The 16,481-nt window shown below is 43.0% G+C and overlaps 1 protein-coding gene across 3 annotated transcripts; it reads right to left on the bottom strand.

The window, feature by feature from the left end:
* Positions 1–439: 439 nt before the first annotated feature.
* On the bottom strand, positions 440–12,924 carry pcdh18b (protocadherin 18b). Of its 3 annotated transcripts, none has more exons than XM_088081396.1 (4): positions 9,989–12,924; positions 9,433–9,521; positions 8,970–9,085; positions 440–1,914 (listed from the first exon to the last, which is right to left on the bottom strand). In XM_088081396.1, exons 1-4 carry the CDS (start codon positions 12,488–12,490, stop codon positions 956–958), a joined length of 3,666 nt encoding a protein of 1,221 aa, XP_087937522.1. In that variant the 5' UTR covers positions 12,491–12,924; the 3' UTR covers positions 440–955. The 3 variants fall into 3 exon arrangements, with proteins under 3 accessions (XP_087937522.1, XP_042349856.2, XP_042349855.2); XM_042493922.2 differs by having other exon boundaries at positions 8,916–9,085; positions 9,433–9,488; positions 9,989–12,923; XM_042493921.2 differs by having other exon boundaries at positions 8,916–9,085; positions 9,989–12,923.
* Between the last annotated feature and the right edge of the window lie 3,557 nt (positions 12,925–16,481).

Genomic DNA, 16,481 nt, shown 5'->3' on the forward strand with positions numbered 1-16,481 from the left:
TTTATTTTATTTTTTTAACATCATGTCATCCATTCATTATATTGCCCTGAAATGTTCTTTGTTACCCAACTGATGAACATTTCTACATTTCTAAAAGTTTTGCAAGTGCAGTGCTCCATAGGTGAGTAATATTTTCAGTGATGATAAAGGTGTGCTGTCACACATAATTGATGCCTGCTGTATGTCTTGTTGACCAATCACATTGCTTGGTTGTAAGTACTTGTATAAATACCACTACACCATTTATGACCTAAATGTTCAAAAAAAGTTAGTGTTGAAACTGTACAGGAAAGAGGCTACTTTTACAGTGGTGTCGAGATCTGAGATCATACTGAATTGTAATTCTCTATAGTTTTCATTCATGGCTATACAACATATAAAATACCATAGAACAGCCCAGTACTGTAGGAAAACTCAAATATAACCACGTACACCTGAGTATTTGTGTATTATTTTTATTTGTGTATTGTCCCCTCTCCCACAATTACCCACAAAGACATGTGTCCATTAATTCATTAATATACTCATGTATACATATCATAGTGACAAATAAAAAAGAATCACAATACAAAAGACAATTTAAATATGTAGAATGTCGATCGCATGTCAAAGTCTTGATTCACGGTTTTTGTACTCAACATGCATTAAAAATATAAAAATAGACTTCTGATTAAGTTTATATACACTTTTTTTTATAAATATAAGTATACAAATGTATTTTCAAAATACAAAGATAAATACAGTCACATAGTGTACATTGTGTACCAAACCAGCAATTACAAACATTTTTTTTGGATATTTAGCATTCACAAAACACAATTATTACATTAGTAATGCAACTTTAACGACGATTGCAGGTCTTGTTTTTTGTATCTTTTTTCTTTTGCCACCCACCGTCCTTCGCTTTTATCTGGAAGCTGTCCGTGGGTGGTGAATAAATAAAGAAACAGGAAGTCTAGCTCTGCCGGACATCCTGTAAGAGTTTGTTGATCTCAGCCACCAGCTCGCTGGCATCCACCAGCTCGTGGCGGCTGTCGCTACGTTTGCCCTGAAGGTGGCTGAGCACAGAGTCAAAATCGTCCTCCTCGTAGTTCTCTGGTATTTCCTCCATGGCTGGGAGCCACTTGGAGGAGGGCCCGGGGAGCGCCACGGGCACTGCCACCGGGGCCGGGGACGCCTGCACTAGAGTGGGGCTGACGAGTGCAGTGAGGAGGGGGCTGCTATGGGGTTTGGGCGGGTGTCCGCTGTTCTGAGGACTGTTTTTGGGCGCCTGGGAGCCCTTGCTGCTCTGGGAGCTGAGCTTGGTGCTGGGTTTCAGGGTGTGATAGCTGCCAGCCTGGTGGTGCCCTGACGGGCCGATGCTGCTTCCCGGGTTCTGGAAGTGGGTGTTGGCGGCCCAGGCTGCCACACCCTGCTGGTGCACGGAGGGGTTGGGCTTGCCAGGGAGGTGGCCCCTCCTGCGATCTAAAGACCCAGTCATGGGTACCCCCACCCCACTCAGACTAGTCCCCTTCTGGTTCTCGTTGACCTGGATATACGAGTCCAGACCCTGGGGGAGCAACCTCTGGAACACGCTGCTCATCTCCGTCAGCAACGACGTGGTCCCGCACAGGTCTTCATCTCTGGACTCGCCCCCACACTCCCCTCCCCCCTCCTCCTCCTCCTCCGGACCGTCCTCACCCCCCAGGTCCTTGCCGAAGGTGGAGAAGCTCTGGTTGCGGGCTGGGCCGGTGTCAGTGCAGGGCTGCGGTGTCTTCTCCTGGGAGAGGTCAGTCGCTTGGCGGGCTTCTTCCCCGGGGATGTAGAGGTTGCTGCGGTAGTCGGAGGAGACCGAGGCCGGGGAGGCCAGGGGGGGCATCCAGCACTGATCCGAGTGACCCAAGACACGACACTCCTCTGTGCACAGTCTCATAGCTGCAGAGAAGGATACAAACAGTCATCAGTAATCAGGAAAACTAACCGAAACAAAGAGAAAAGCACAAAATCTTCACATTTCAGAAGCTAGAACCATTGTTTATCACAAATGACATACAGAATTTGACAAATAACTGTAAGTGGGAATACTTCTAAAGGTCTTAAATCCCAAAAAAGTGGGAACCCAAGTACAAACAAAAAGTATCCCAAAGGAAAATTTAAGTATACATAATGGACTTTGATGAGCACATGTTTAACCCTTTGAAACCTGGAGCAATGTCACTTTCCATGTGCTGCTTTCAGATGCCTTTCCCAACCTTTGCACTCTGAGCAATTTGGTTTGATTTCTATCAAAAACATGGGGATGGGGGGGTTATGAAATGTTCTACACATTACAAGAAATTAATTTAAAAAATATAGTATCAGACTCTTGATTTATATTTGATCAGCACTGCCCAGTTTTACCGTTTGATTGGATTTCAGTCTGACCTTGAGAGAGAGAGAGAGAGAGAGCGAGAGAGAGAGAGAGAAAGGCGGGTCTGTCTCTTGATCGGCTGTACACTCTTTGTGTCCGAGGTAGCGGCTTAATGGGTGGTGGGCAATATGAAAAAGCAAGTGTAACACCTGTAGCTTGAGCAACAGCCTGAGAGCCAGCAAAACTCCACTGGATGATGTATTTTGCATTACTTTGCATCATCTGGTGGAGCTTCACCAGTGGAAAGGATATCTAGGCACTGGATAGGTGGGTGGAAGTTTACCACAGTTCAGCCACACATACTGCTGACATTGCTTTGATAGAAAAGTGGTCCAAAATTGGCGAAGTATCCCTTTAGGTAAATTCAAGTACACCTTGATGGCATCTCAACATAGTACAGCAAAATACCCTTATTTGTATCTTAGCAACTTTTCTGTACCGTCTTTAACCCTTTGAAAGCATAAGCAAACTGGCAAAACCATGGGATGAAGGCAATGAGCAAGTAAAGAAGAAGTTGCCTAAAAATTTGCAAGAACATGAAAATGAAATTTATTTAAATAATTAATAAGAATATATATATATGTGTGTGTGTATATATATATATATATATATATATATATATATATATATATATATATATATATATGTACACATATATATTATAAAACTGGTTTTCTAAATCTACTGATTTCTAGTAATTTGTGGAACATTTCTCGTCAAGTGCCCTTTTTCCCTTCTTTTATTATTATTTTTTTTTAAATTGCACTAATGTTTAAATACTTGTGAAAGTAGCACAAGAAAAGTGATGTTGCACCAGGTTTCAAAGGGTTAATGGTCATAATAAAACATCAGTAGCACACTAAGCACATTGTCTCTACAGTGAAATTTTTCCCCCTTTGCACCAATGTACTTGGATCTTTGGATCTCTGTATTTCATCATGTTTTATGTTTTCTTACAAACAAAAGGGTTAAATTGTACTTTATGGGCTGCAAAAATGACCCTTCCATTTAAACACCCATTAAGATCTTTCAAATGAATTGTGAAAGCTTCAAACAAGACAATCCCTGTCAGTTGAGTCAGTTTCCACCCAGATAATATTTGCCTGCCTCTCCTCAGGTGTTTTCACCGCACTGTCTCTGGAAACACGGGAGAAATGTGCCCTAATTAGTCTGAAAGGCTCTCTGCAGGAGCACTGCCTGCTACAGTACCTTCCAACGTATTTACCACAGAGAGACAATTCAGCGAGGCCGATCAATGCCTATTACCCATTCAAAATAACTCCTCCTCTAAAAGCCCTGCATTTTTCCCTTTCAAGTTGCTCTTTTCAATATTAAATCTTCAAATAGAAAATCTCTGAAGAATAAATTAGACAAATCAAATATGCCAACTTAAAGCCTTCATTAAAGGAGTGCAGCGCTTTTCAGTCGTGCTATTGAGGGACTTCATTATCCCCTCATTAACATGAAAGGAACATTTATAATACATCTTAGAGCAGATGAAAAGTGCATTTGGGTGGAAAAAAAAACTGCGTGGGCCGCGGCAGTTTGGGTGCCCTGCTGATGAAAGGCTAGAAATAAAAGATTTAACCCAACTGATTTGTGTGTAAAAAAGAACACGTCAGGCAAACATTAACTGAAAGGCTGATTGACTATTATGTCAATTCAGCTGACTTATTGACTGATTTACTTGCCAATAAATTGTCAGACTGGTTTTATCCACAACTACAGACTACATGGCTCGCTGCCGATAATGCCTTTGTTTACTTAAGAGCTTTTTTTAATCGAATTTCATCAGAATGGATTCTGCTTCTATCCCTGATAAGACACGGGGGGTATCCACTGATTATGAGGGGAAACCCGAGGAGTTTTGGCAGTGAGATTTAGACTTGACGGAGGACGACAATGTCAGGACATATTTAAAGAGACATCCCAAAGATTTATTATAGCACTTTCATAAAGTTTGAGCAACTGTGGAGGACAGATTGAAACAAAATTGTCAGAATGGATGAAGCAAAGACTGAGATATGCTGAGTTTTAGTTCCTTACTATCTCCGACACGTTCCATAATGCAGCTTGCTGGCATTACACACCTCCCCTAGTAAATTCACCTCTTTCAAATTCCACACACTCCATTTCTGACACAGGTTTTAAATGATAGATTTGTCTATTTGCTGAAGTAACCCTGATGACATCACTCTGACATCATCTTGGTTATCAATATAAGATAAGATATTATACAGCTGTCTTCACAGGCTGCTTCAATTTATATGATAAGTTCAGTTTTAATGAGTTACTTCATTCTACAAAAAGGGGATTTTCTGGCAATCCATGTGTTCACATTAAATGGAGCTGCATGATTGAACCGACAGGTGTTATTTGGAATATTTTAGCTTCACTGAAGCATAGCAGGGGGTAAAAGGGTATGCATCGTCCAAATTTATAAACAGTCCATGGTTGCGATACAATGGTAGTGCAGTTTGTATGTAGCCTAACATTAGCGTTTTACTTCTGGCGATTGCATTTAGGCCTCAGAATTCCTAAAAGTGAGGTTCATTCGTGAAGATTATCTTGCTGAACAAAATGGACAAGTATCATAAACGTTTGTTGAACACATAGCTTATTCTCTGCAATAATCTAAAATCCAATGAAAAAATCTTGCAAGGCTTTTTGATGAGGGGACCAGGGTGATGTTAGCTTCCAGGCTGGCCTTCAGAAAAATCCCTGGGACACTTCATGTCCAAAGATGAAGAGAAACACCTGCTTATATCTGCACTGGTTGCTAATAAGCATGTTGTATATTGTTTGTTTGATGAGACAGAAATGTAAAAACAACAATCTGGAGTTAATGATTGTTGACAGGCTACAGTATTTCCCTGTTTGGATGACAGATTTCGTCACAGGTTTTGGGTTAGGTCTCTGCATAGGCACAATGGTGCCAAATCTGACAATCTCACAGCAAGATGCCAGGAAATGACTCCACCAAGCTGTTGTTCGCCAAGAAATAGTTCCAGCAGGTTTCACAGAGTCATTTTACTATGTATGAGCTATAAAATTAGATGCAATGTTTTCAGTAAAGCTTTAGAAATGTTGGAAGGTGGATTTTTGAACCAGGAGCTCAGTTCCCTCCTTCTTCCAATGTTTATGCTAAACTAACCACTCAAACTTCCATTTTAACACACACAAGAGCAGTGTTTATCATCTCATCTCTCCCTCAGAAAGAAAGCAAATAAGTGTATTTCCCAAGGACCCATACTATTACAAAACAAAAGCAGAATAACGAGCAGAGTGGTTCTCATAAATGTCTTTTCATCCTGCTATTTTAGAGAACTCTAAAAGTGTTTAAGAATGAGTTTTGCAATGTTTCAAGCCTGAAGGTACATTCCTTTGTAATGCACTGTGTAAAGTATTCTGCATCTCGACAGGCTCCAAACAAAGACTTTCTACTTCATTTTTCCCTTGAGCGAGGAGGGCTACCACATTCAGCCATAATGACATGGCAGCGACTAAGCGCTGCTCGAAATCATCCATGCTGCAGTGGACACGGGGGTGGGAGGCGGGGTGAACATGCAGAAGGAGAAAGGTGAGCTTTGAGATGTAATTATGCTCTTCAGGGCTTAATCACGAGCCCAAGTCGGTGCCGACTCCATAGCAACTATTCGTCACATGGCAATTAAATGCCTCCTTTTCATCAGAGGAGCATGAGGGCTCCAGTTTGGACGGCTGAAAGTGAAGGCTCGAATGTGGGGAGAAAGAAGAGTGACTAACGAGCATAGCTATGAAGGAAAGGGAGGGAGGAGGTGTTAGTGATGAGATTGTCTGCCCGTCTGGGTCGACTTTAATTGGGATGTAGCTCAAACGCAGTGTTGAGTGATGGCTGTGTGGGAAGCTGGCTGGAAAGAAGCGGGGAGCTCTGGGAGGAGAGCGATGGCGTGATAAAAGAAGCTGCGGCAGCTTGCAACCTGTGTGACATTAGCGAAGACAGGCTGAGAGACGGGAGGAATTTTAGAGAGTGTGACCGAATGTTTGCTAGCTGGGTAGAGTGTTTCGGAGCTAGTAGGGTCAATCAATGTTCAACAAGTGTTCAAAGTTCTTCCTTGTTAGCTCGACTGTGGAGAGGAGGGAAACTCCATGCAGCGTGACAGGAGGGAGAGGAGATGGGTGGCAGTAAAGGAGGATCAGTTGAGCTATCTGGGGAGATATCTCAAGAACTTAGTGACAGTGAGGTGAAACTCGGTGGTTGAGTATGTGCAGGATCATTCACAAACCCCCAAGGCCAATGTGCATGCAGCCACTTGGGATGCAGAACAAAAGAGGCATGCCAAAATTACAAAGAGTGTTTTGCTAACAGGCAGCAGGTGAATAAAGTGAAGTATGACTTTGTGTTAATACAGGGTTTCTCAACCTGTTGGGGACCACAAAATTCTCATGGACCAAGCAGGGACCAAGAATTATCTCTATCATGTGCCTGTTGCAATCTGTTTTTAACAGTAGAGCACAAGTAGTTAGTCTGAAATTAAAAGTAAGAATTCCATTTTTATTAATTCTATCTATTTATCTTTAAGTGATATCAGTACCACTAGAGTACCATATCCTACCTTTTCTGTACCTCATTTCATACCCATCATGTGAACGGAATCACCCTGTTGCATAAAAGGCCATACTTTCAAAGGATTTGGTTGCATCTCTGCACACTGAACTTCATCACATCATAGATTGTACTGGTGGAATGTGCTGTGGTAAAACCATACAAATAGTCTTTTTTTTCTACAAGTGGGTTTCTCAAGAAGTCGTACAAAATTTGCTGAATACAGGTATCTATTACTAGCGACATTTCTTAACTACTTAGTACTGGATTACTCCAGTTGATTCCTTTAAAAAGCAGTATAAGCAAAAAAAAAAAAAAAAATGCCCCACAAAAAAACCCTAAAATACAAAAATCCAAGAGGAATTTTATCCTGAAAAAGTGCATTAAAATATATATATATATATGTATATATATATATATATATATATATATATATATATATATATATATATATATATATATATATATATATATACATACATAATTTTCACTTTTGTAGCCATAATCCTCCCCTTTTAAACTAATTTTCAGGCAATTTTATTTTCAGCTTTAATACTTTCTTGCAATTTGTGGGACATTTCTTGGCAAGTTGGTCATTGTCTTTTTCTTCACATTTTTATGAAATCATCAAATCAAATATGAAATCAAACCAATTTGCTCCAGTTTCAAGGGTCAGACAGCTTGTGAAAGGCATCTGAACCACAGCACTAGGACACTGATGTTGAGCCAGGTTTCTCCGGGTTAAAGATACTGAGTACCAATAGCCAGCCCTACCCTTAAGTAATCACATCCAAACTTGACTCCACTGTAAGTCAGGGAGACAAAATTCATAGTCCTTGTTCTGTGTAAAAATGCATTTTTAAGTTCCACTGATGTAGCTGAAGTAAGGCTTTGGCAGTCTGGATAATGTCAAGTGGGCGTCTTCTAAAGTTAATTCCTTTTTGTACAAGACCCCCTCTTTAATTTAAGGGGACACTGAAACTCTACTACTGCAGTAGTTACAGCCTCAAAAGGCTATCATTTTGGTAGATATGTACTTGATTTGTGCATCAGACTGCCTGAACTTTGGAATTCCTTTCTGCACTGACTGAGAATGTTGTTCCACATCACTTAGGATGGCAGGCATGTTTGCAGCAACCAATGACTCTTTCATTGTATATTTTGCATACCATGTGCATAAATAGTCTTGAAAAAACCTAAGCACATTTTTTTAAGATTTCAAATTCAAAACTATCTATTTGATCCCTTTATTAAAAATGTATCCAGCACATCAATGTCAGTCTGAGAAACTGTCAATCTGTGGTCATCAGTTGACCTCTAGATGGGGTTGCTACTCCAAGGTTGAACCACACTTAAAGATTAAGGCAAGACGTTGTGGGCCAGTGTTTGAATAGAGAGGGTGTTTCATGACCATGTCGTGAAATGATTGAAATATTTAACTACTCTGAACAGATATCATGTTAACTTTGAATCTTTTAGGGCTGAACAGTTTGTTGATTTGTTTGATTTGTCAATCAGTCAGCTACAATTCAAGCAGAAATACCCAACATTTTCTGGTTCCAGCCTCTAAAGTGTTAAGATTTTCTACATCTTACATGATAGTAAATTGGGTTTGGAACTGTCCAAATACTTTAGAGATGTCACCTTGGTATCTGGAAACTCTCATGGGCACTTTTCACTATTATATGAAGTATTTATTAAGTAATTTATTGATAAAGTCTTTCAATCTTTGATTGTTTTTGTTTTCTGTAAAATTTAGTTCAGGAAATTTCAATACAGTATGAGGTTTTAGTGAAATTGACAGTACAATATCAGTATTTAATGGACCAGTGCATTGTAAAAACTGACAAAAGACTTAACTTTGGATTCAGGATTAGATGGGGAATGATGGGGTATGAGGGGAGGGCTGTGGAGTGTGGGGGACGGGGGCCAGGGGTGTACCTGCATGCGGTCTGTGCTGGCCATCAGGGGCATATATCTCAGTAAAGCCCTCACCAAGGAGCCTATCCATGGGTGACTCCCTGCCAGGCTCGTAGTCACTGTCCCCAGCCTCGCTGTCTCCACGACCGCTGTCCTTCAGACTGAATTTATCCATCTCGTTTAGGGCATATCTGCACAAAGGGACAGACAGAGACAAGTGAACCCTCTTTCTCTGAGGACTGGCTAGTCACTGACGATAATATTATCAAATAGTTAAGGGAATGCCATGCTACTGATGGAAAATAAGGTGCACCGAGAGCCAGAGAGTGCTCTGCAGAAGAGGTTTTACATAAAATTATGCAAATGCGAAGTTATTGAGCATGCAGTTTGACACTAAACCAAAAAGCTACTGGATATGGATTTAAGGGACTATGTGAAAATACTGACAACAGCTAAAACTGGTTAGGAATACTACTTGTGTACAAAAGCATATCCATAAATGTTGACCTTCCTCCTGTCATAGTTGTGTGTGCATTACCTGTAGCTCCTGGTGTATTTGTTGCCTCTGAAGCTTGGTCGTGGCTGGTACTGGCCCTGATGGAGCATGGACAGAAGCTGTGAAACTTGCTACAATCCCAAGGGAAACAAAAAAAGACAAAAAAGAAAGAAAAAAGACAAAAATAAAAGGAAAAATGAAGAGGGGAAAATGAATGGAGTCAAACAAGCAAGGCCACAAGACAATGTTTGGGGGTGTATGGGGTTGTGGGTATGGGGTCAGGGAGGGGGATGGCATGACATTGTGACTTGCTCCAAAATGTGATGGTCAACAAAAACATGACACACAACAGGGCTGGAGGTAACAGAATATGGGAGCAATTGATAAATTCAGAACAAAATACTGAATATAACACAAAAAATATAGAATCATAGAATATGATTTTGGACAAACCTATACAAGTGGATCATCATTTGGTTTTTGCAGATGCATAATCAAGTTGTAAAACATATGTTTATGCTACTTTAGCAGAAAAAGTAATCATGACAGAGCGTTTAAGAAAACTACCATAGAAGAAAGTGAAATCTCATTGTCTTACCTCTACAGGAGGTGTAGCATGGGCCAGCTCGAGGGCAAAGTTCTCCGGCACATGATTGGAGGAGATGGTGACCAGGCTGTTGAGGGACTGGCGGCTGTGATGGCTCTGCCTGCTCCCAAGGGTACCCCTCTCAGGTATAGGGGAGGCTGAGGGGGAGCGTGGGTGGGCCCGTACAGGCAGAGTCCCGTTGACGGTCGGGACCAGGGTGATATCCGCCTTGTGGATCTGCCTGGCGGGCTTCTTGGGGTGGTTCTGGTAGCTGTTCTCTGCCACACGGCAGTTGTAGTTGTGTCTGGGGTCTTTCTTCTCCCGGTTGCAACGGGCAGTGGCAAACATCACCATGACGATTAGCAGCAGAGCGCAAACGGCACCCAGAGAGATGATGACAATAAGGGAGAGATCCAGGGGGGCCTGGCTGGAGCCAGTGGGATAAAGAGGGGGAAGGATGTCCATAGTCTCCTGCAGGGAGAGCTTGAAGAGGGCCCCTGTGGACAGCCGGATGGTGCCCCTGTCCTGCACTTCCACCCTGATTTCCATCACATCCCGTGGAGCCTGCTCCAAGCTGGCGTTAGTTCTGAGCTCACATCGCCGAGCATCCATCACAAAAAGTCCATCCTCGTTGCCACCGACGATGGCGCAGCTAACTTCTCCGTTGGTGCCGGTGTCCCGGTCTGTGACTTTGAGTGCGGTGATCAGCTGACCAGGTGATGCATACTTCCACACTGGCAGCTCAGCAGTGTGGTTCCGGAGGGAGGGGGAGTGGATGATTGGCGGGTTATCATTTTCATCCAGAACAGTCAGCAGGACAGTGGTGTTAGTTGATAGCACAGGGTTTCCCCCGTCACGTGCCTGAACTGTGAAGGCGATCCGGCTGACGTCTTCATGGTCAAAGCTACGTAGGGCATAAATGGCACCATTAGAAGGGTCAATGGTGACGTAGGTGGAGATGGGGCTCCCCTGAACCAGAGCATCTACGATGGTGTAGGTGACCTGGCCATTGGTTCCTAGATCAGGATCTGAGGCCACCACGGTCATCAGGTAGGCTCCGGGAGAGTTGTTCTCTGATTTAAAGACCTCATAACGGCTCTTCTCAAAACACGGCGGATTGTCATTTTCATCCAGCACCTGAACGGTGAAGTGTTTGATGGTGGAGAGGCTAGGAGAGCCCCTGTCCTCCGCTATGACTGTCAGACTGTACTCTGATCTCTTCTCCCTGTCCAGGGAGACGTTGGTGAGGATCATGTAGTTCTTCTCGTAGGTCTTCTGTAACCTGAAGTGGCCATGGCCGTGCAGCCTGCACACCACCTCGCCATTGAGCCCAGCATCACTGTCGTCCACACGCACCAGAGCTATGAAAGTGTCCACTGGGGCGCCTTCTGAAATGTAGGCCACCTCCTCTTTGCCAGGCGTCATCAGGTTGATGTTTATCTCTGGTTTGTTGTCATTTACATCCACCACTTTAACCACAATTTTGCAAAGTCCAGGAATGGAATTAGGGCCCAAGTCCTGAGCCTGAACATCCAGCTCATAGGAAGCAGTGGTTTCATAGTCCACTTTTTTAATAAGTGTAATGTGACCATTTTCTGGGTTTATCTTAAATGTTTCCAAGATCTTTGGCGAGACGTGGCTGCTGAAAGAGTAGACTATTTTCCCATTAGGGCCCTCGTCTGGATCTGTGGCGTTTAGATCAATGATTAGAGTCCCAAGGGGAGAGTTTTCCAGCAAACTGATAATATAAGCCTGCTCATCAAAGGCTGGGCTGTTGTCGTTGGAATCCGAGATGCTGATCTTGACTAGAGTGGAGCCAGACTTTGGGGGCACACCATTATCCGAGGCGGTGAGCTGCAGCTGGTAGCTTGACTGCACCTCCCGATCCAACTCCCTCATCACCACCAGCTCTGCGTACTTGGCTCCGTCCGTCCTGGTCCTCACATCGATCTTAAAGAAGTTATTGGGTGTCAGGGAGTATGTGTGCAGGGAGTTTTCCCCGACGTCCGCATCCACGGCGCCGTCCAGAGGGATGCGCGTCCCAACAGACGCGCTCTCTGAGATCTCAATGGGGACGATGGCGCGGGAGAAGTGCGGGGAGTTGTCGTTAATGTCCAGTACTTCCACCTCCACATGAAACAGCTGCAAGTACTCCGTGGGGAGCGTGACCACGTCGAATTCAATTGAGCAGTTCAAGTTTTTCTCACAAAGCTTCTCGCGGTCGATTTTGGTGCCAATGCTGATCTCTCCGTCCTCCTCCCGGACCGACAGGAATGGCGTGCTCCCTCGTTGCATAGCGCGGAACCGAAAGGTCAGAGAACTCGGTAGTTTGGATAAAACCCCAGCAACATCTTCCTTTAACCGTGCAATAACCGTGCCCACTTTCTGCTCCTCGTAAACTTTATATTTCAAAGTCTTACCGGTGACGCCGTGCATAAGCGCGACCAAAAGCAGTAGTTTAAATAGTGCCGAAGAGAATACATTTCCTTTGGTTTGGATCATTTTTGCCCGCATCTTCAGTACGCACACTGTGGCGATTACTTCCACAGAGGGGAAAATTTTTCAAGGGGGAGGGAATGGAAGTCTTCTCAGACGTCTGGCATGTTAAATCCTCCGCTGTTGCTGCTCACTGCCGCAAAACAACTCCGCAAAAACAAATAAGACAAAAAATAAATAAATAGATAAATTACTAAACTGTCCTTTTGGTAAGCACACAAAAACAACCCGTGGTGATCTCCTCGCAGACAGATCTGTTGCATATACCGACATATGCCCGTCGCCTCATGTGTGTGCGCGCCGGTGGATGAGTGAGAGTGTGTGTCTGAGGCAAAGAAAAGACGCAGCTTTCTCCCACTCTGTGTGTAAGAGTGAGTGAGTGAGCGAGAGAGAGAGAGAGAGAGAAGGAGGGAGTCTGTGTGTGTGTGTGTGTGTGTGTGTGTGTGTGTGTGTGTGCGCGCGCGCCCTGCTCCGTGCGCTCTGCTATGTGGCTGCTCCAGTCTCTCTCTGCACCCGCCCCGCACCCAAACTGCGTCTCTTTTCCACACAAAAACACTCACCCCCACCACCTCCCCCACTCCCTCGCCCCCTTTCCTACTAAATCACCAGAATGGCCTCCTTCAAGCAGCACAGGAGGGACTATTGATGGCAGCCCCGTCTCTCTCCCACCTACCTCCCCGACACAGGAGACACCCCAGTATCAAAAGTGTGCCACAACAATGGGCCAGACGAAGGGATATCCTGGGCACTTTCAACACACTGACCCGCGGCAGACTTACATTGTTATGGTTGCAATTCACAACGTGTGCCAACTTGGGTCCTTTGTCTTGTGTGCCTAAAACGCGAAGTTGTCCCGCTTAGAATAATATTGCCACGAAGAGGAAAACATGCCAATCACTCGGGGGTGGTTAAGAGCACTTTGAAACCAAAATGATGAGAAATGTTCATGCCATATAAATTAACCATTGTTTGTTTTTGAAAACGTGAATGCGTAGAAAAGTCAAGTTGTGTCTGGACTCCTTATGTGGCTTTTTATCCGATATCCGTTCTCTGATTTGTGCACTGGGCGCGCAATAATGCGCAAAAATGTCTTTCCATCATTTGGTTCAGAGACCACAAAATCTCAATTCCCGTTCTGTATCACCTACGAGCGAAAGATTAGCCATTATACACAGATGGATAATCTGGTCACCATAAGTCTACTTCTTTTCTTTGTTTTGCTCATAATATTTCCAAACCAGTGTCATTTATCTTATCTCTGTGCGCTAAAAAGGCGCAAAAAATACATCTTAATCAAGTCATTTTTGCCATTATTTTTTTTCTATCTCCTTGATGAAACAAGTTAATTTGGCTCTTGGTCATAGTTGCACACTCTACTTGTGTATACCTTTATGTCAGTGATCAGTGTCAGACAGTTTAAACAAACTATGTTCTTGCACATTTCCTCTGGTGCCTGATCTGCCAAGCCGAAAATTATCATTAAAAGAAAACACATTTTCAAAAAAAAAAAAAAAACAAACATCATCATCATACATCTTACAGCAAATAAGATGTTTTTATAATGTTGCCTTCATTTTAGAATATTTCTAAAACTGTCATTTCTCTGATATCCATGCTCTCCATCCCCATCACAACTGATTCAATTACATGCTGATAAAATATGACTATTTATGTGTTATTATGAGTGATGAATTGTTTAAAACTTGGATAAATCTCTGAAAATATTATTTTTTAGATGCAATCCCAATTTTCCATTTTACGCAGTAAAATACATTCTGACCATAAGGGCTAAGGTATGTCGAGTGCTCCGCCATCCACCCAGCTGACCCCCGCGCGTGCTCCTCTCACTCCTCCTCCTCTTGCTGCATAATAATGTTTCATGGAGGCCTACATCTCCTGATCTGACCAAATTACCATCATGCAAACTCAAAGTGTCTCTCAGAGAGCAAACAACTGGGCAAGCCAGAGCTTTATGAGAGAATCACCAGGCCATCTGGCCCGGGCCTCCAACAGCCCAAACCTACAATTACCATCTATTCAGACACAGCCGCCCCCCGGCCAAAGAACGCCAAGTGAGAATTAGCCCCAGCTCCTGTCAGATAAAATCTAATATCCTCCTCATATCGCTGCGGAGAAAGTCTTCTACCAGTCTTGTATGAGATTTCTATTCAGCAGTAATGAGAGGCAAGCAGCGCAGTTTGGAGTGACTTTATTTGGATGTGTCATAGCTTCTGATATGATTCAGTAGAGGAAGAAAAAGGGGAGGGGGCGACATTACAGATCAAAGAGGCAGATAAGTCTTTTTATGGCGTGTATTAATCCATTCTGCGTTCTTAAAATGTGTAAAAGTTCACATCACTGCAAACATTTCTATAATACATCCTCATCAGTGTCACAGTCTCCAGTAAGCCAGCATTTTAAAGGTTCCCCAGATGTCTTTCCTCCCTCAAATCATTCGGAAAGTAATGAGTCGGGCTGCGCAGACTCATATTCTCAATAAGCTTCATTTGAGGCGCGAGCCATATCTGATAACCGCGGCGCTGATTGGTTTCAACAGAGCAAATTATCTGGAGCAGGCATCTTTGAGAGGATGCGTCTCTGTGATGGATTTTATCTGCATTTTAAATTCCTATGTGTGACCCGTGGGAACGGGCTCTCTGCGCCGCCATCTGTCTCCGAGAAAACACATGGACATCAGCTCCCGAGCCCAGAGATCTACACAGAGATGCTGAATGACTCAACAAGGGCACTCTGTCCATTCAGTTATCAGAGTAAAGATGATCATTTCATGTTGTTATGGAGGACTGCGGAAGGTTTACAGCAGAGGTACTAAACATGCTTTGCTTGAGGGGCCACTTATGCAAAATGACTGGGAGCCAGGGGCCAGTCGCAACAGCCTCATAAATGTTTCTAGGATTTTAGGACAATTTTAGGATTCTATGACTTTTCAAAGATTAAGAACATTTCTAGGGTTTTAGGATGTTTCTAGGATATTGGAACATTTGTAGGATTGTACATTTCTAAGATTTTTATAACATTTCTAGGATTTTGGGATATGTCACCGATTTTAGGATATTACACTTATTTTTCTAGGATTTTAAAACATTTCAAGGATTTTATACAATTTCACAAACTTTCGGGCATTTCTAGGATTTTGGAAGTTTCTAGGATTTTTGCACATTTCTAGAACTTCAGAACATGTCTAGGATTTCAGAACATTTAAAGGATTTTAGAGCATTTCACTTATTTTACGAAGTTTAGGATGTTTCTAGGATTTTATGATTTTATGACGTCTTAGCTATGAACTCTTGTCAGGGGGCACAGAGGACTCTCCATTAGCACTTTTTATGATCAACAAGCTCTATTTTTATGCTGTTTTATGCACTCTGCAAACTTATGAATATTAAAAGTACAAAAACAATTCCCAGTGTGAATCACTTTATTTTTACTGTGAATTTGAAAATGGTTTGGGGGCTACCAGCACCCAGCACCCTATTGTTGGCCAGATTTGGCCTGCTGGCTGTAAAATTGAGTATCACTCGTTTACAATGTTCAGCACTGATAGTGATGCTGTGACTATGGCCCACTCCAAAATAACCTTTAATATTTCATGCCCTAATGGAAGTTTTGGACGATTTGTTTTGTTAAAATGATGCATAAAAAGGCAATTAAAGCACCAGCTATGAGGGAACTCAGTCCTGAAAAATGCTCCCATGGTGGTATTTTTGCATTAATTCTATTTATTTTATTTTGGACACACATATACTGTTCGGTCCCGTAGGAATCAAACATCGCTAACCGAACTAAATCCACGTGTTTTCTAACATGTATCGCGTGTAAGCGGCAGAGTCAACGTTTTATCCAGCCGATTACGCATTAACACAACCATTACGCACGGTGCCAGGCTCTCTCTACGCGCAGCCACAACGCCAGGGTGTCTCTCACGAGAGACACTGTCCCCCGGCATGCCTACAATAGAATCAAGCGCGGATTAAGGAGTCCCGTAACA

Source organism: Plectropomus leopardus, chromosome 8, assembly GCF_026936395.1.
Source record: "Plectropomus leopardus strain MGB_pleo_1.0 chromosome 8, ASM2693639v1, whole genome shotgun sequence".
Classification (NCBI taxonomy): Eukaryota; Metazoa; Chordata; class Actinopteri; order Perciformes; family Serranidae; genus Plectropomus; species Plectropomus leopardus.

Excerpts from the sequence above, each read along its gene's own strand:
- pcdh18b (XM_042493921.2), bottom strand. The coding sequence starts at position 12,490 with ATGCGGGCAAAAATGATCCAAACCAAAGGAAATGTATTCTCTTCGGCA. Across the intron at positions 9,522-9,988 it reads ATGCTACACCTCCTGTAGAG|CAAGTTTCACAGCTTCTGTC; the intron begins GTAAGACAATGA and ends TTGGGATTGTAG. Across the intron at positions 1,915-8,915 it reads CCAGCACAGACCGCATGCAG|CTATGAGACTGTGCACAGAG; the intron begins GTACACCCCTGG and ends CCTTCTCTGCAG.